This window comes from Marmota flaviventris, chromosome 9 (genome assembly GCF_047511675.1).
Source record: "Marmota flaviventris isolate mMarFla1 chromosome 9, mMarFla1.hap1, whole genome shotgun sequence".
Lineage (NCBI taxonomy): Eukaryota > Metazoa > Chordata > Mammalia > Rodentia > Sciuridae > Marmota > Marmota flaviventris.
Window position 1 is genome coordinate 80,576,841 of NC_092506.1, and position 19,716 is coordinate 80,596,556.

Consider the following 19,716-nt stretch of genomic DNA (forward strand, 5'->3'; position numbering starts at 1 on the left):
CTCCTACCACGCCCATGTACCACTGGGTCGTGGGTCTGCCCACCTTGCGGGTGCGGGTGGCGGCTCCGCTCCACCCCCTCTCCAATTGGGGTCACGCGGTCACCATGCTGGCGAGCCGCTGGGCCTGCTCCGGGCGCTGGCGGCGGCCTGGCTCCTCCCCTCTGGCTTGACGACAAATTGAGGAGACTCGGGTGTCTGTGCCTCACCCCTCCTACCAGGAGACCAACTGTTTATGTCGCCGCTGGTATTGATGAAGTTCTCTCCTCCGCCGCTTTCTGATGACATCAGATCTCTGCCATGTTGGTATCCTATGCGAATGGCAGCATTTCGTTCCCCTTGCCGGGCAACCAAAGCAACGGGTGAGTCCTGACCGGCCCTCAGCAGGACCCGGACCGAGAAGCAGTTTCCGCGGGCTCCTAGCCCCGGGCCAGGGAAGTTCCGGGAGCCGGAACTCAGCCGCTCCTATAAGTGTAGGCTCCAAGAAGCAGTCCCCGCGGGCTCGGTTCCAGGAGCCGGAATTCGGCCGCTTAGTGCTTGGTGTATGCTCTGATAGGAGCAGGGTCCAAGAAGCAGCCTCCGCAGGCTCTGCAGCCCTGGGCCAGGGCGGTTCCGGGAGCCGGAACTCGGCCGCCCCGCGCTCGGTGTTCGCTCCGATAAGATCAGGTTCTAAGAAGCACCCAGGCACTGAACCCTAGCAATCTGTCTGCAAGCCACAGGCGAATTGCAGCCTGAAATTACCTGTTCTATGGCTGAATGAGCTGCGGTCAGTCGAAAACAGGGATGGTGACGTCAGCTTTCCAACATGGTGGCTGCTGGCCTCCTCTGTGGTCTGACCGGTGTGGAGAACCGAGATGGACCGCTTCCTTCCCCCATCTCGAACCCAGAATTCAGCCCTGAGTACGGTGCTTGCACGGCTGGCAGAAACTGCAGCGCTGTATCCCTGCGTCACTATCTCCTCGTTTCACAGCGCGCGCTGCAGACTCTAGCCGCGGGGCGATTTGCTGAATAAGCAGTGTTACCCTCCGTGCAACAAACCTCTCGCGTTTGAGTCCCCGTAGCTGATCCTCGTGCGATGGAAATCCTTCCTCCAGGTTCCGGAGCACCCCACTATTGCTGGAAATTCCTAACAAGATAGCCTTTAGCCGTCCTGACTTGTCATACTCCCACACAGTGAAGCAGCACACGGGGGCAATGCACTCCCCTCGCCGCCATCTTCTCCATCCCCCTGCTAGATTGTTTAAACAACAAACCTGTATCTCACAGTTCTTGAAAACTAGAAGCCCAAGGTCATGGTCAAATTTGCTAAGAAAGTATGGAATTTGTAACAATCCTAATTTGCTAAGTGCTAGCATGGTCAAATTCTGGTAAGGGCCCTCCTTCTGGCTCAGAAATGGCTCTCTACTGGTGTAGAAGAAAGAAAGGCAGTTTTTCATATCTCTTATTACAAGGAAATTAATCTCATTCATGTTGACTTCAACATCATAACTTAATTACCTCCATAAGCCCCCACCTCCACATTTCATTACAGTGCACATTAGATTTTAACATATAGATTTGAGGACACAAATATTTAGTCCATGGCAGTCACTAAGCCCAAGCTGCACACTATTAAACAACAAGGTCCATTCACGGACTGAGTTTAGGGGATGAAAGAAGGAAAAAACTTACTGTGTCAGAAAGTACTAGTTGATGCAAAAAGTTGTTGGAAACTCCCTTATTAAAAATCATCATACATTATCAGAGAGATTTATATTTTAATAAATAAAATGTTTAATGTTTTTATACAAGGATTGTTACAGATTCCATATTTTCTTAGCAAAAATTAGGATATAAAGGTTGAGCATCCCTAATCTGAAAATCTTAAATCTCCAGTGCTCTAAAACCCAAAACTTCATGAGCACCGTCATGATACCACAAGTGGAAAATTCCATGCCTGATGTCTTATGATAAGTTGCAATCAGAGCACAGGCATACCAAGAGTATTAAATTACCCTCAGGCTATGTAGATAAGGTATATATGAAACAAATGAATTTGGTGTTTCAACTTGGGTCTCATCCCCAATATATCTCTTTAAATATATACAAATATTCCAAAATCTTAAATCTGAAACACTATGGACCCAAGCATTTTCAGATAAGGAATACTTAACCTGTAATAATAAATCCAACATCATCAGTGATTTGTTACTGTTTCTTCTTCTTCTTCTTCTTCTTCTTCTTCTTCTTCTTCTTCTTCTTCTTCTTCTTCTTCTTTTTCTTCTTCTTCTTCTCCTTCTCCTCCTTCTCCTTCTCCTTCTCCTTCTTCATTTTCTAATAGATAAAGAGCAGACTTAACTTTTTTTCTCAGAATTAAGATGTACAAATGAAAGAAGCCCTACTCATTTTTGTGCTATAAATGAATCATATTCTTCAATTTATGATTTTTCTCTTACCTTTTTTTAAAGGAATTCAGAGCAAAGTCAAGAGAATGGGACAAACAAGAGATATTGTATCAGACTCATCTGGTTTCTTTAGATGCTCAACAAAAATTATTATCTGAGAAGTGTAATCAATTTCAGGTAAATTATCTAAATTAGAAGATATTTGAGACTAAATATTGGTACCTGTGCCACTCAGCATGTGATCTATTTACATATAGAACCAAAGAGATATAACCAGATTAAATCCAATGGTGACTATAGCAACAGTACATGAACTAGATATAATGGTGAGTTTAGTCTACATGTCTGAAAGAATGATGCTAATAAAAATTCCATTGTTATTATATCATAAAATGGCATATCTCAAATGCATATGGGCAGGTACTTAAGAGTATCTAAGACTGTTTGATTTGTTTAGCATTTCCCTAGATACGTGTAAGGATGAGCATCTCTTCATTTATATCATAGGTTTTAAAACTTTCTCTTCTGGAATACCTATTCTTGCTTGGTTCATTTTTTTTAATGTTGTCTTTTCCTTATCAATATGTGTAGAATTTTATATATTAGAGATCATTAAACTTTGTTATAGGCATTGATAATTTTATTCTATTATCCCATTTTTGTTTTATTTAGTGTTTTTCGTGCTTATTAAGAGTTCTCTACCTCTAGCTCCTTTTCTACTCTACAATTTTGTCTCAAGTTTATACAAATATACTTTCTCTGTATACCATCTGAAATTAAGATTTTAGAACAACCTTAAATACTGCATTATACAAGCCAAGCATCACTGTCTAGTAATGTATTTACAGATATTTTACTAGTTCTTCTCTTTCACTCTTTAACTTTATGTAAACTTAAATATAATATTCTTCCCTTAATTTACTCAGTTTTCATATTTTTCAGAAACAGGCACAAAATTATCAAACTCAACTAAATGGTAAAAAACAGAGCATAGAAGGCAGCAGCTCTGAAATTCCTAACTTGTTATGTGAATCAGATACCAGTTGTGAAACCACTGAAAGAGATGAATTCATTATTGAAAAATTAAAATCAGCTGTGAGTGAAATAGCATTAAGCAGGAATAAATTACAAGATGAAAATCAGAAGCTCTTACAAGAACTGAAAATGTACCAAAGACAGTGCCAGGTGAAGGTTTATTTTTTCATTTTCCAACTGATATTGCCTTTGAATTGTATACATGTTGATTGAACAGGAATAGGCTCTAGACCTAGTTTTCTATTACATATGAAATTCAATTAATATTTCTTTCTAGTAATTAATTATTATTTGATGAGTAATCCTAGAGGCGCCTTACCCCACTGGAGTGCACTTTGGTTCTGACAAGAATGTATTACCAGTGCATATAACAGTGTCACTTAAAGACCTCTGTGCCTAAAAATCATGGCCTATTAGTTACCTACCATCCTCTGTCCTCATTATTTTCTCTGAACCTGTGCCTCTTTAATTAACAGAAATCCTGAATGAGAAACATGGGAGATCATGAAAGATTAAATGATTTGGTAACCTCAGTGTGAGACATGGGGGTTAGTCCTTGAGATTTATCACTGGTGACTTGAAGTATTAGCTTTCTGTCACTATGCCAAAATATCTGAGACAATCAACTTATAAAGAGACAAGGTTTATTTTGGCTCATAGTTTTGGAGGTTCCAGTCCATAATTGGTTGACCCTCACTTTGGGCCTGTGGTTAGGTGGAACATAATGGTAGGACTGCATGGTAGAGCAAAACCACTCATTTCATGGCCAGGGAGCAAAAGAGAGAATGAGGAAAGGGTTGGGATCCACAATACCCTTCCAGGGCATACCTCCTATGACTTTAAAGTCTCTCACAGGCACCACCTTTTGAAGGTTTAACCACCTCCCGGTAGTGCCCCCAGGTGAGGGCCAACCAATTTTGGACTGGAACCTCCAAAACTAAGAGCCAAAATAAACCTTGTCCTTTATAAGTTGATTGTCTCAGGTATTTTGTTACAGTGACAGAAAGCTAAGGGACCAAACCTGTATGTGGGACTTTAAACACCCAAACTATCGTACCTTATCATAACCATTTACCAAAGAAGTAACTTCTGAGCCCTATTTTGTATTTTATTAGATGTGATTGATGATTTATTTATTCAAGCGTTTTTTCTTAATCCAACAATCTTGAACCTTTTGTCTTTTCTTCTTCTGGTAATTTTATTAAATAGCATTCATCAAAATTGGTTATTACTGAGTTTCTTACTAAATGTGCATTTCTTATTCACAAATATCCAGCTAGTGAAACATCTTATGTTTTTTTTTTTCTCTCTCTCTGTAAACATTCAGCTGCTTTCTACCATTTCCTCCATGCAATTAATTGGCCTACCTCTATGCTCCTCTCCTAGTCTAATACAAATTAAAATACAGATGTAAACAAACAAACCAAGATAAACTGCCAATACTTAACACTGAGGAAGCCAGAAATTTTCTAGAAATAGAAGAGGTATTGATACTGTTTTCTCTGCCTCCATTACAACCTAAATGAACATAGCCCTTACTTTTCTGCTCTGAGATTGTCCAGGGAGAGCTTCTAGAGTTTAGTTTGCTCCTCAGACCACCTATTCTGTTTGTGCTGTGTTCTTTTCTTAGTGGCTGCTCCCCATTCATTCCCTGGGTATAGAACAACTGGCCCTGTCTTCTGATTAAAGACAACTTAAACTTACATGTTATAGCTGTCTTGGTGTTGCTGGAGACTTGCATTCAGTGAATAACGAGACTATTTTTCTAGATACCTCTCAAATATTCTTCTGTGGGCTTCAATTTATCCTGTACAGATGGCTCTGATCCTTTTTGAGTTCTTTTTGGCTCTGGTCCCTATAAATCTACTCTGTGCAGGTCTTCTTTCTCTGTTCTGTTTACTTTGATTTTTTTTTTAGGTGTGGGGGGGTGGTTACCAGGGATTGAACTCAGAGGCACTCAACCAACCACTGAGCCACATCCTGAGCCCTATTTTGTATTTTATTAGAGACAGGGTCTCACTGAGTTGCTTAGCACCTCGCTAATTTGCTGAGGCTGGCTTTGAACTCATGATCCTCTTGCCTCTGCCTCTGAGCCACTGGGATTACAGGTGTGCCCCACAAGTCCAGCCATCAAGTCTGGTTTCATCCTTCAGTGAGATTTGGTTTCTTCACCATCCTGAATTATTTTTAATCTTCCCCCAAAGAATTCTGTTTGGGTCTCTATTTACAGTGTCCAAGAGCATCATCTTCTATGAGCTGAAGTTCAGCCTTTGTCTTGGGCTCACATGTGACATACTTAATGGCTAGTTTTGCACCTACATTCTAGGTCAAAAAGAACCTGTTTCCCTTTCTTGACAGATGGCTGATTTTCCAAAATTCTTTCCTTGACAATCCCACCTTTCTCCTTCTCAGGACTTTATCTGAGCAGGATGGACAATTCTGTTAAAAGAGAAAAAAACCTTGCAAATAGAGGAAGAGTATACATTAAGGAACAATTAATAAATTAACATTCCTAGTTCAAATCACCATTTCTACCCTCTCTCACATAAATGTCTCAGTTTGTGTTTCTCACACTTATCACATCAACACTCCTGCTGGCAAGAAGAGAGCAAGCATGAAACCTGCGAGTCTGGAGGTGTAGCAGGAAGCCAGGATATGTGAGCTAGCTGCTGGCCTGTCAGCCTGTCCTTTACTGTATCTGGCTTATCCTGACTCAGTCCAACAGGACTTCACTTATTAGCCTTCCTGACCCAAAATTTTATAAACGTCAAGGGACTTACACACACTCCTGAAAAGTGTCTCTAGGTTGCACAAAAGAAAGTCCACGCAAACCATGTTGATTTTTCCTTATGTATGCATATTTTAATGTACTTAATAATTTCTTAATATTCTTAAATATACATGAACAGGATTCAAACCCAACTATCCATAGAAGTCAATATAATTATGAATATTTTTATTAATATTATCCCAAAGTTTATAAAAAGTTTTATTAATATTAGAGTTTTTATTAACATTATCTCAAAGTTAGTATTTTTTGCCTAATTAGTATGACTTCCCTGTAAGTCAGAGCGGCTCTTTATTGGTATTTGTATTTATTTGCTCCCCAGATGATATTTGTCCATGCCTGGAAATATTTTGCTTGCTAGAACAAAGGGAAGGGAGCTATCAGTGTCTAGTGGGTAGAGGCCAGAGATGCTGCCAAACATCCTATAGTGTATAAGACAGCTCCACCACAAGGAATTCCCCAGCCCAGACTGTCAATAGTGCTGAGGTTGAAACATGCTTCTTCAAATTCTGAAAAAATTATTTTTCTTATTTTTTTCTCTAATGTTACTTGTTGTGATGTTTTCCATAAAATTTATTGTGACTGATATTTATACTGATTTATATGAGGAAGTTTTTCCATATTATATTTTTATAAATTTTTATTCATTTTAAAATAATTTATCTTTGGGTATAGGGACACTATTAAATTTAAACACAGAATCTCCATTTTACATTTTTTCAAAATAATCGCACATATTAAAAAGCAAACTAGATTATTCATATATATATATATATATATATATATATATATATATATATATAATATCAGGACTATTGCTTATAGTTCTAATGAAAAGAATTTCGAAAAGTAATTCAGTTCAAAAAATTCAAGATTTCTAAAAGACAAGATTTTTGCTCCCAGGAAAATACTAAGTATTTTTTTATCCATTTGGGAAAAGATGCTGAAAATAATGTTTTTATTTAGCCTTTTCCCCTGTTTTATTCCCAAATTTTACTAATGTTTCAATTTTTGGCTTTAGGATAAATACTAAATGAGAAGATATCAATTATTTATATTTGTTAGTTAATTTGAAGGTTTAAGATCACTGCTCCTCTCAAATCATTAGGCAGATTCCTAACTAAACAGATGGGCCTTAAACTTGTTTTACAAAATTTATATTTCACCAAACGGGAATGATTAGAGGTAAATAATACTACAACCAGGATATGTATTTGGAAAAAAATTTATCTTCTCTTTTGCAAAACTGTCATGACAGAATATTCAACATCTTACATATAACTGCAAAAAGACAACCATTTCAATTTAAATTATTATTATTTATTATATATCAAGTTCTCTTTAGTTTACAACACATTTCAATGTCGGATGCATCTGAATGGTCACATAAATAACATCTCCTCTTTTTTTTCTACAACCTTGAAATGTGTCAAAATACATATTAATTCAATTGTGTATGTTTATTTGCTGTGCTACACAACATTCGTGTTTGTTAACATGTAGTACTTCTCATTGGAGGTTAATGACAAAAAATAAATTTTCTGCATTTATCAAATGTCCATGCCAAAACAGTCAATCTTTTTTTTTGTTTGCTTGTTAATAGTTAATGTGTCATTAAGGTATGAAAACAACACTGTCCAAAAAAGTGTAATGCAAGCCACAAATATAATTTAAAATTTTACTATCAGTCACATTAAGGAAGTAAAGAAAAATAAGTAAAATTAATATAATAGTGATATACATTATTCACTCCAATATATAGATCCAAACTGTTATTTTTTCAACATGTAATCAACATATAAAAATTATTAATGATATATTGACATTTTTCATATATTCTTTCAAATCTGGTGTATGCTTTATACTTACAACTTATTTAAATTTAGTTGCTAAATATTCATTGGAAATATCTGATTGACATCTAAATTTCATAAAATTTTACAGTTAGAAAGATTTACAGCTGGAAATGGTGGTGCATGCTTGTAATCCCAGCTACTCAGGAGGTTGAGGCAGGAGGATAGTAAGTTTGAGGCCAGCCTCAGCAACTTAGCAAGATGTGTCTCAAAAATTAAAAATGTCTGGGGATGTAGCTAGTGGCAAAGCACTCCTGGGTTCAATCCCAGCACCAAAAAAAAAAAAAAATAGATTTACATACTTTAGTTGTTGCAAGCTAAGTTGAAGTATTCCAATAACTGAATCAAGTACCAAGCAATAATTTTCAAAAATAAAAAGGCCTGGGGTTATAGCTCAGTGGTAAAGTGCCTCTGTGTTCAATCCCTAGCACCAACAATGACAAAAAAGCAAACAAATAAATGTGTGTGTATGTGTGTATATGAATAAATATAATTGTAGATGGACACAGAAACTTTATTTTTATGCGGTGCTGAGGATCAAACCCAGTGCCTCACAGTGCTAGGCAAACACTCTACCACAATCCCAACCCCCTAAATGTACCAATATTGACAAATCCTTCAAATTTTTCAACATATACATCATTGTACCTGTATATTTAAGTCATCAAGGAGTTTTGCCCTTCTCAATGATGCCTTCATCATAAATATTATTTTCTAAACATGATAACTCGTAGATATTATTTACTACTAACAACAAACAAATACTCTTTTATGATGACATTTCAGAGTTTAAGCTAACTATGGCCTGTGGTGACACTACATTTTATTGGCCTGGAATTAGAGCTATTTTCATGTACCTCTCTCCCCCAAGTAAAGTAAGCCCACTTTTTATACACAGTTTCCTATTTCCTGGTGGCAAATTTGTAAACCAGGGAGTCCAGATCATACCTTCTTCAACTCAACACTGACAACAAATTGAATTGCTTGTTTACTACATAATCTGTTGTTTCACGTCTCTTTTCTTATTTTTCAAATTTTAGCCCCTTCTGAAAAATACCTGTTGTTCAAAACAGACTTTTCCAAACAAGTCTCTTAAATCAGCATTTTGAATCTGTTTTTATGTTTATTTTCAAGTCAACCAGTAATTTCTGGGGCTTAAGTGTTGATTGCCACTAGACCCTTCTAGGACTCCTGGAAAACAGTGTATACTCGAGGTTTGGGGGAAAAAATTGTCTGGGAACTCAGATGTGCTATACCACCTACATAATTATTCTTCCAGACATTGTGAATTTTTGGATAAGAATTACTGAATAAGAAAACATATCTATTAAAAGCCTGTACATTAATTTTCATAGCAGAATTATTCATTATATACAAAAAGTAAGAACAGCTCAAATATCCATCAAGTGATGAATATGATGGTCCATATTATTGTATATATTCACTGATATATTCTATAATATGTATGAACCTTGAAAACATGCTAAGTGAAAGCAGCCACAATCACAGAAGCCATATATTGAATGATACCATTTGTTTTCTCCTAAAGAATAGCCAAACACTTCTGCAGAAAAATTAATAGGCTATGATCATAAACCTGAAATAGGTATTCAACACTGCCTGGCTATCCTGCTGTTGCTCCATTCAAATGCTCCCATTTCCACTGTAAACCATTTCATACCTTCACTCTGAATCACTCCCACACCTGACCTCCACCTCCCTTCCACTGTCAGCACATCATGTCACCTTTTACTTCACAGAAAAAAATAGAAGCCAACAGATAGCCAGTCTTAATCTCCCGAATCCAAATGCATAAACCTGTTTATATTACATTTTCCTTCCTTTTTGTTACAAGAAAGGAAGGATTCTCCTTTCCTTCAGGCATTTCTTCTACTTGCCTGATGAGCTTTGGGGCTCATCCCACTACCTGCTCAGGAATTTAACACCACTCTTATTGCCCCACCTCTGCCTTTGTTCCTAACTGGATCCTTCCCAATAGCTTTTGCACTTTTGAAAGGCTCTCCCTTTAACAATATAAAATATTGGACCCACAGGATTGCCGTTATTTCTGGTTACCAATTAGAAGTATGATTATTATTGTCTTTATCACTAGGCAGTAAGCTCATGGAGGACAGTTTGTATCTGCATCCCAAGAGCAAATAATAAGAGCTCTATAAATATTTATTGAATAAATAAATGATGGAATAGAATTCCATAAGACCAAACAAAGGACTAAATATCAGTTTGTTTAAAAGTAGGCTGGTTTACATATGTTAAATACTTTTAAATATTTATATTATGATATAAAAATTAACATCGAGGACTGGATATGGAGAGTATACAGCCTACTCTCTAAAGATCAGTTATGTTTCTTGTTTTGTTTTTGGTACTGGACATTGAACCCAGGGGTACTTTACCACTGAGCTACATCCCTAATCCTTTCTATTTTTTTTTTTTTTATTTTGAGACAGGGTCTCACTAAATTGCTGAAGGTCTCATTAAGTTGCTGAAGCTGGCCTCTAATTTGTGATCCTCCTGCCTCAGTCTCCCGAGTAACTTGAATTACAGGAATGGAAACACAATATGACCCATCTATCCCACTCATTGTTTTTTTTTCCCCAAAAGAACTAAAATAACATGTTATTTTAATACATACACACCAATGTTTATAGCAGAACAACCATAAGAGTCAAGTTATGGAATCCATCAAAAGCAGAACAGATAAAGAAAATGTGATATGTTTACACAATGTAGTTCTACTCATTGATAAAGAAGAATGAAATTAAGGCATTTGCTGGTAAATGGATGGAACTGGAGAACATCATGCTAAGAGAAATAAGCCAGACTCAAAAAGTAAAAGGTCAAATGTTTATTCTTCTACATAGAAGCTGGAGAGAAAAAAAGAATAAAAAAAGAGAATCTCTCAAAAATAGAAGGGAGATTGGTAGAGTAAAAAAAGGGAACCACTGGGGAAGAAGGAAGGGGGAGAAAGGGGAAAAACTGGGGAATTAAGTTGACCAAATTATGCTATGTGCATGTATGAATATATCACGATGTATTTTAATTTTCTATATAATTATAATGAACCAATTATAAATAAATTAAAGGAAGATCAATAGACCAGAGGAAGAGGAGCAGGGGGAGAGAGGAGAGGAGGGAAAGAGGAAGTATTGAGGATTGAAATGGAACAAACTATGTTATATGTATTTATGAGCATGTCAAAATTAACTCCACTATCATGTATAACTATAGTCCACCAGTAAAAAGTAGGCATCAAAAATTTTTATGTTTTTATTCAGGCCATGGAAGCAGGACTCTCAGAAGTGAAAAATGAGTTACAGTCACGTGATGATCTCTTGAGGATTATAGAAATGGAACGATTGCAGTTACACAGAGAATTATTAAAAATAGGAGAATGCCAAAATGCTCAAGAAAATAAAAAAAGGTACAGTTTTAATATTTGATACTCTGAGAGAAACTATTTAAAACATGATGTTTGTATATTTTTAAGAGTTTTACATTTTCTAGTAAAGTAATAAATTTATTTTTAATTAACATGCTATTTATTAGTAGATAGTATTAAATATTAAAAGAAATAATGGCTATTTTATCTTTCAATATTTACCCAGAAACATATATCATATTCTGATCTGTGGATGCATTTGTCACATTGAGTCAGAAATTTTCTTAGAACTTTTGTTCTTCAATATATCATAGCTGGGCATCATGGCACCCGCCTATAATCCCAGCAACGGGGGAGGCTTGAGGCAGGAGAATTGCAAGTTCAAAGTCAGCCTCAGCAATTTAGTGAGGCCCTAAGCAAATTAGTGAGACCCTATCTCAAAATAAAAAATGAAAAGGGATAGGGATGTGGCTCCTGGGTTCAATCCAAGAAAAAAATATACATATTATAAAAACAATAGTACATAAGAGAACATATGGGGAGGGGTAAATATGATTATAGTATGTTTATATATATGTATGAATATGCCACAATAAAACCCATTACTCCATGTAATTAAAATGCACTAATTAAAAAAAACAATAGTATAGAGCTGGTATTCAATTACATATTTGCAAAGAATAAGATTTTTCCAAATGCTTTTCGTTTCTATTGCCCATAAGCCTGATGTTAGCTTTCTCACTTGTAAATGTAGTAATTTTGCCTCCTTACTCACCACCTTGTCAATTCCATTAAGGTTTTTTTTTAAACAGAAATTTTTCCTCCTTGAAATCAGATATTGTGTACTCCATAACCACAAAGAAAATGGGACTGCTGAGGATTATTAAGTGTTTTTGCTTACGAATAGACAGTTTGAATGCTTTAATAGTTCATTGGCATAGAACTTTATTCCTCATGATCAAAAAGCTAATGCTAGACCAGTGATAGGATTTTAAAAATTGAATAGCCAAATGGTGAGGGATATTTTATTGAAATATAATTATTGTTTCAATTTCTTCAAAGTTGAGGGTTATGGTAGCACTTCTTTGAAGTCTATCCTTAACAACTAATGGCAAATTAAGATCCTCCAAAGTGACCTATTGTATGCCTCACCAAGGATGGCAGACTGCCTATTAGCCAGTCTGCATTATTGAGTGCTCTGTATACAAGCTATACATCATCATCCCTGATGACTAATAAATCTTTTGGCTATTTATTATGTGTAAGCTGCTGTTCCAGTGTGGTGAGTCAGTGAAAAATGTCTTCACACAAAGAAACAAATGTATGTACCCAGAAACATAAAAAAAAAAAATTGTAGAAAAGCACACCATTCCACGAGTGTCTACCTCTGGTTTTGTGAGGAATATTGTAGGCAGTTTCTGTGGCACTCTTACAGGGCCAATACTAAACTGTAAATGTTGCCCGCTTTCCTTCAAGACATAATTTGATCCAAAGTCTTGTACTTATGCACATATTTGGTCAGTACAAACTTTTGCTCTGCCTTGCCATCCTTCATTTCATTTGGTATTTATTTTGGTCTTCAAGCCATATCTTTCTCATTTGGAGGGCATCCCTCAGTTGTAGTATTCTGAGATTTGATGAAATGGTATATATGTAAATTTCCAGTTTCCATTGTCTTTTAGACTTCTCAGTCTCCATCCTTCCCACTGCAAGTTCTTGAATCCTTCTAGTTTATTCTCATATAAATGTTGTTCTGTTTTGTTGTTTTGGTTTCTTATTTGGACTTTGTTTCCTTTTTGTGTCTGTATTAAGGTGAAGCCCACATTACTGAGAGCAGATGCACACTGGCTTTATATAAATAGTACACTAATGTCTTCATTTCTTTTTCAAAACCTTAGTCAATAATGCTGATTTTCATTAGCTTTTCCTTTTCTTTTCTTAGATGTAGAAGCACCTTGCATGGATATATTTTGAATTCTTAAAATAATTCAAACATCCTTTTTTACATATTCATATTAGCATCTTATATTAGTATAATTATTGTTTTTTATCACCTTTCTAAATTGGAGTTTGACATTTTTTTCCCCTCACTCAATGAACTTTGCAAGTTTACCATGAGGATTCAGTTCAGCATTGTTCCCCCTGAAATCACATAGGAAGAATTGAAAAATAGGAAATTTCATTTTACACTTTTTACAAATCATACCAAATAAGAAAATTTTAAAATTAATCCTGAAATGATCTTTTAGAAGAACATCAGACAAAATGAAAAATGCTCACAAAATATTACTAAGTGTAAAATAAAGAAATTGAAAATCAATGTGTACAGTGTATTTTAATTATAGGGGAAATGTATATTATTTATTCACACATATGCGTAAGGAAAAAGGCAATATACACAAAAATTTTAGCAACAGTTTTTCTTGGATGCTAACTTTCTGTGATATTCTCATATGCTCTGTTTTCTACACTGTGTGGACTGAACACACATGCACACACACACGCACACACACACACACACACACATACACAATAATCAGAAAGAATTGATCTATACTTCAGGAATATCACTAATAATTTTTACCTTTTGAGAGATCCTTTATTTTTAATCTTTGAATTAGTTATTTCTACATCATTACTCAGATTTTGGTTTCTTATTTTATTTGTGTGGTTTGTGTTTTTGATGTGTGGAATCTTTCCAAAAACTCTGGGCAATATAAAATTTTACTTACAGATGGGTGTATTCCTCAAACACCAGACTCCACAGGCATAATCAAGCCTGACTTCTAAAAGAACGCTGATGTTTTTGCCACCTGGTATCTTTATTTTTTTTTTTTTTACTGATTTTTATCTTATAAACCTGCCTTACATGGAAGTGATCGTTATTTGCTTATACTTCTCCAACCTTCTTTTTGGGTATTATGCTTTTTATACTAGTCTCTGCTTCTCCTCTCTAGTATTAATACATGGTTACAATTCCATTTTATAAATGAGTCATCAAAGGGTAGTTGCCTTTTATCTGACTAGACTGCCATATGTAATCATTTTTAAGCATATTTATGGAGTAGTTGTTTCCCTCATACTACTCATGATATAGATGCTCCCTGCAATGCATTAGCAAGTTGGGTTGTTTCCTTTTTGGGGCATGGGTTTCTGGGCTGTTTTATCGCAGAAAGCAGGTTTTTCTTCTTATCCAAAAATCATATCTACCTATGCAATTCCAGTATTCTGGCAATTCTAATGAATAATTGAAATTTCATACTAATCACTACACTTTTTCCCCATTAAAACTATTTGTACTTGGTTAAAGATGTAAATACTTATGGGATCTGAATGTATTAGCACTTGCAATTTATATAACTAGAAATATTTCCAACAAAGTAATGATCTGTCTATCTATGCAGCCTACAATGGTCTAAATTAATAACATAATCATAACAATTTATTAAGTTGAGCTTAATTTTTTTGAGGGGAGGTCTGGGGATTGGACCCATGCGGGCTTTACTACTGAGCTACATCTCCCAACCCTTTTTATTTTTTATTTTTGAGACAGGGCCTTGCTAAATTGCTGAAGCTGGCCTTGGACTTGCAGTCCTCCTGTCTCAGCCTTCTGATTCCTGGGAGTAAAGGCATCTGCCTCCATGCTTGGCCAGTTAAGCTTAATTTTAGCCTATTATTTTTAATTTGTAGACTTGAACCATCTTATTCACCTTCTACTAAAGAACCAGAAAGGAAAAGGAAAGAGATATTTCCAGTGGTCCCAGACCAATCAAATCGTGAAAAAGAATTAACTAAGGTATGGAAACTAATGAGCTCTATTCTTCCAGGAAGAAGTCTTTGAATATGAACAGTTAAAACAACAACAACAACTTCCTTCTAACTCCTTTCTTTTTTCTTCTGTATTTTTTCCTAAATTAAAAATCTGTCAATCTGATAATTCTGACATTGTTCTGTATGAATACAAACCTTGGATTGTCACTCTGCCAGTGGGAGATTGCCCATGAAATATGGAAGGCTAGTGGCTCAGTGAGACATGGTTTATAGCAAGAAGGTTGGTAGCACAGACCCTGGGGCCTGGCCATGTGTACAAGCCTTGAGAGGCTGACTATGCACACTGCTCAAGATCCTCATTTCTAGAATGGGAATGATCCGTACCTACATCATAAGGAGATGTATGTGATGGGGACAGAAAAAGCCAATAACAACTACTACTTATTGCCCTTACCATGTGCCAGCAACTGTTCTGAGGATTTAACAAATCCTAATTCATTTATTCTTCACATCCATCTTATATGATAGGTCCTAAAATTATCTCCTTTGTACATGTGAGGAAACTAAGAACAGAGAAGTAACTTTCCCCAACTTTACACAACTAATCAGTAGCTGAGGCTCAATTTGAATCTAGTCAACCTGCATCCAGATTCCATACTCTTACCTTAAGTTAAAATCCGTGAGATAATGCCTGTGAAGTGCTTAGAACAAGGGCCTAGCTAAGAGTAAGCACCTAGTAAATGTTGGCTGTTAGTATTTTGGGTTATACCAAATTTTCCATTGAGTGCCTGATGTGTGTCAAGCACTCTTCCACAAAATGAGGAAGGCCTGGGCATTGTTCTTAAAGAGTCTGTCATTCTCTAGTCTCCTACAAAAAGCGTGTTCTTCTCTTCTGTTTTCTAGTAAGATTTAGTAGTGTCTTTCTTTCCATGAATTTATCATAGCTGCTATTCATTTCTCTTGTCTTTAGGTTTGAGGATCAGACAGAATATACAATACTATAAAATCTAAACAACTGTTAAAAGTTAAACAAATGTTAGCATGGCTTGTAACTACCATCTAGTGCCCTGCACATGGCTTGACACATAGTAAATGAAAATAAACATTTAGAGAATGAATTAATTAAGACTAAGTTATCCTGTAAATGCATAAAGCCATAAATTCAGTTGCTGTTTGTGTAAAGTCAATATTTTTTGAGTATCTAGTAGGACTATAACTATTCTCTTAATTTCCATAGAAAATAAAATTCTGTGAAAGACAGATCTTGTATGACAGAGTTGACTATCAGAGAACAAATATAAGTTCAATGTAGGAAAAGTTACAAATTAATGATCATTTCTCTTTTTTGTTAAAACATTTATTAGTTGTCAATGAATCTTTATTTTTTATTTATTTATATGTGGTGCTGAGAATTGAACCCAATGCCTCACACATGCTAGGCAAGCAGTCTATCCCTGAGCCACAACCCTAGCCCAAAACTTAATGATCATTTCTGTTATATTTTTCATATGTAATGACATATAATCTCATGAAACTGATTTTGTTTATTTTAAGAATATAACTTTAGGAAACTGTTCTTCACTGATGTGTCTCTAGTTAATGCATTATGATAAAAAATTGATTAAAGCCTTGTATAGATATACCCTTCTTAGCATTATAGATTATTTGGTAGTAATGAAATTTTTAATAATATGAAGAACCTACTGATTTCACACAGTTTTGACATGGAGGAAGAGAATATAAGGCTCAGGTCTCTATGAGCTCTTGGAGACCAATAGACAGTTCAATACTATGCTGAAAAAGATAAAATGAATTGTATATAAATAGCTATAGCTTCCAGGAAGTGTTTGTGGAGAGCATTTTCATTCTCTTGCAATAAAACCAACAAGAGCCATGTATTATGAATCCTGCAAGTGTTTTCTATTTCCAATACAAAACTATTTTTAGCCATTTGTTTTGTGATAAAATTCACATTTCTAATAAACCAAAAGTCGTTTGAAGCTCAGGTAAATTAATCTTATTTATAAGGAAGCTTTGCAGTATTGTATGTTGTTTAAATATCTAAACATTGTAAAAATAATAAAAAGTGTTCACTGCTTTTTCATAATAATGTGTTAATTTTTTTTCCATTTTCAAAGTTCCATTTTAAGGAGAACATGTTAAACTACACCACAGGAATGCACTCAGCAAAATCCAAATGGGGACAAACACCAGAATAATGCTGTTGTTTTATCAAATAAACTATAAGGGAAGAAAACTGAAGACAGAAGAAACGAAAGGAGATTTGTTACATTGTCCTGGGGTTACCATGTTTGTACTCCAGTCTCCTACTCCCCTCACTTGCTTTCAGGAGCTGCATGAATTAGGCCCAGTCAGTTTTCTTCCCTTTCAGTCTTTTTTTCTTTACCTTCTGTTAAATGTTATGGTTAAGGCCATGTGATTTCTAAGGTCATGTCCAACTTTGAAACTCTAAAAATGTTATTAATAAGAATGGAATCTGAGGGCTGGGGATGTGGCTCAAGCGGTAGCAAGCTCGCCTGGCATGCGTGCGGCCCGGGTTCGATCCTCAGCACCACATACAAACAGAGATGTTATGTCTGCCGAAAACTAAAAAATAAATGTTAAAATTCTCTCTCTCTCTCTCTCTCTCTCTCTCTCTCTCTCTCTCTCTTAAAAAAATGGAATCTGACAAGTGAGGTGTTTTCATCAACTTTTTCACTGCTGAGACTAAAAGACTTGACAAGAACAATTTTAGAAGAGGAAAAATTTATTTGGGGGCTTAAGGCTTCAGAGGTCTCAGTCCTTAGACAGTTACCTCTTTTCCTCAGGGCTCCAGGTGAGGCAGATCATCCTGGTGGAATGGTGTGGTGGAGGGAAGTGGATCAAGACATGAAGATCAGGAAGCAGAGAGAGATTACTCACCAGATACAAAATATATACCCCCAAGACACACCCCCCTAATGACCTATCTCTTCCAGCCACACCCCCTACCTGCCTTCAGTCACCACTCACTTAATCCCTTTCAGGGGATAAATTCACCAATTGGGTTAAGGCTCTCATAACCCAATCATTTCACCTCTAAACCTTCTTGCATTGTCTTACACATAAATTTGTAGGGGACAGCTAAAATAAACCATAATATTTGTCCCTGACACCCAAAACCTCATGCTTATCTCACAATGCAAAAGTACAAGTCCAAAACCTCCACTGAGACTCAAGGCAAACTCTTTTAAGTGTGAGCCCCTGTAAAAGTCAAAAACAAGTTGCATATATCCAATATGTACAGGTACAGAGTAAACATTTCCATCTCATAAAGGAGAAATTAGGGCATAGAAAGAAGGAATGGAACTAAAGCAAGACCTAAGTACAGCTAGGCAAACAAATCTTGTAGCTCCATGTCCAGCATGTGGGCACATGGCATCATGATGCTCTCTCCAAAGGGCTTGTGTAATTAGTTCTGCCTCTATGGCTTTGCTGGTTGCAGCCCATATGGCCTCTCTGTTGGCTTCTCTCTGCTTCCTGGTAACTTACTGAGCCACTTTCCTCTACCACACTCTTCCGTCATGGTGTTCTGCCTCACCTATTGCCCCAAGGAATGGAACCAGCTGTCTATGGACTGAGACTTCTGAAATTGTGAACCCCCCAAAAACTTTCCTCTTCAAAAATTGTTCTTGTCAGTTCTTTTTAGTCACAGCAGTGCAAAAGCTGACTAAAACAAGATAGATGGTATAAAACCTGGTAATGTGTTAGATTTGCCTCTGGACATGTGTACTTTCCATGTCAGGTCGTTCTATTCTAGATATCATTCCCTAGAACCCAGCTTTTTCCAACATGTGAACCATCTTAAAAGCCCCTTTCATGCTGCTGAGCACAATGGGCAAGACAACAACAGGTCTGGGAATCAACTGTCTTTCACCAGGAATGTGATTAAAAAGTCATGCACCTTAATGGTTTGATCTACAAACCAGAAAAAGATTGTGGAAATTGAAAACAAAAATGAAGCATGAAAAGTATTTAGAACACACATAAAGAGAGGATTTAAAAAGATGTATGCACCAGTTTCAAGGGGTGGACCATATTTAGAGCCTAAGTCAATTAAATAACACTTAAAGAACACTTGATACATTTTTAATACAATTTTAAATTTGAATTCTTCATGGATATTTGATGATGTGAATTATGTGAAGGAATTAAGTTTTTATATGTTGTTATGTTATCTAGCTATGTTAAGAGAGAAACAGAGTTCCTATTCTTTTAGAGATTATAGACTAAAAAGTTTCAATATTAAATGAAAAAAAAAAAAAACCTCTTAGTAAATGCCTTGGGGTAAATTCCTACAAATCTCCTTGTGACTCAACTCCACTTAGCCTCTGCAGCCTTATTCCTCAAAATGTACTTGGTCTAGCCACTCCAAACTCCTTTTAGTCCACTAAGTGTGCATTACTCATTCACCCCCATGTTTTCACTTCATTGTTTTCTGGGAGT

General features: G+C 36.1%; 1 protein-coding gene across 1 annotated transcript in view; it reads left to right on the forward strand.

Moving 5' to 3' along the window:
* Deup1 (deuterosome assembly protein 1) overlaps positions 1 to 19,716 on the forward strand; it is a 72,937-nt gene that overhangs the window by 26,968 nt on the left and 26,253 nt on the right. The window contains exons 4-7 of the mRNA XM_034637107.2: positions 2,445 to 2,558; positions 3,324 to 3,566; positions 11,357 to 11,502; positions 15,151 to 15,256. Of these exons, the coding sequence (XP_034492998.1) occupies positions 2,445 to 2,558; positions 3,324 to 3,566; positions 11,357 to 11,502; positions 15,151 to 15,256 (609 nt within the window). The remainder of the gene's footprint in view (positions 1 to 2,444; positions 2,559 to 3,323; positions 3,567 to 11,356; positions 11,503 to 15,150; positions 15,257 to 19,716) is intronic.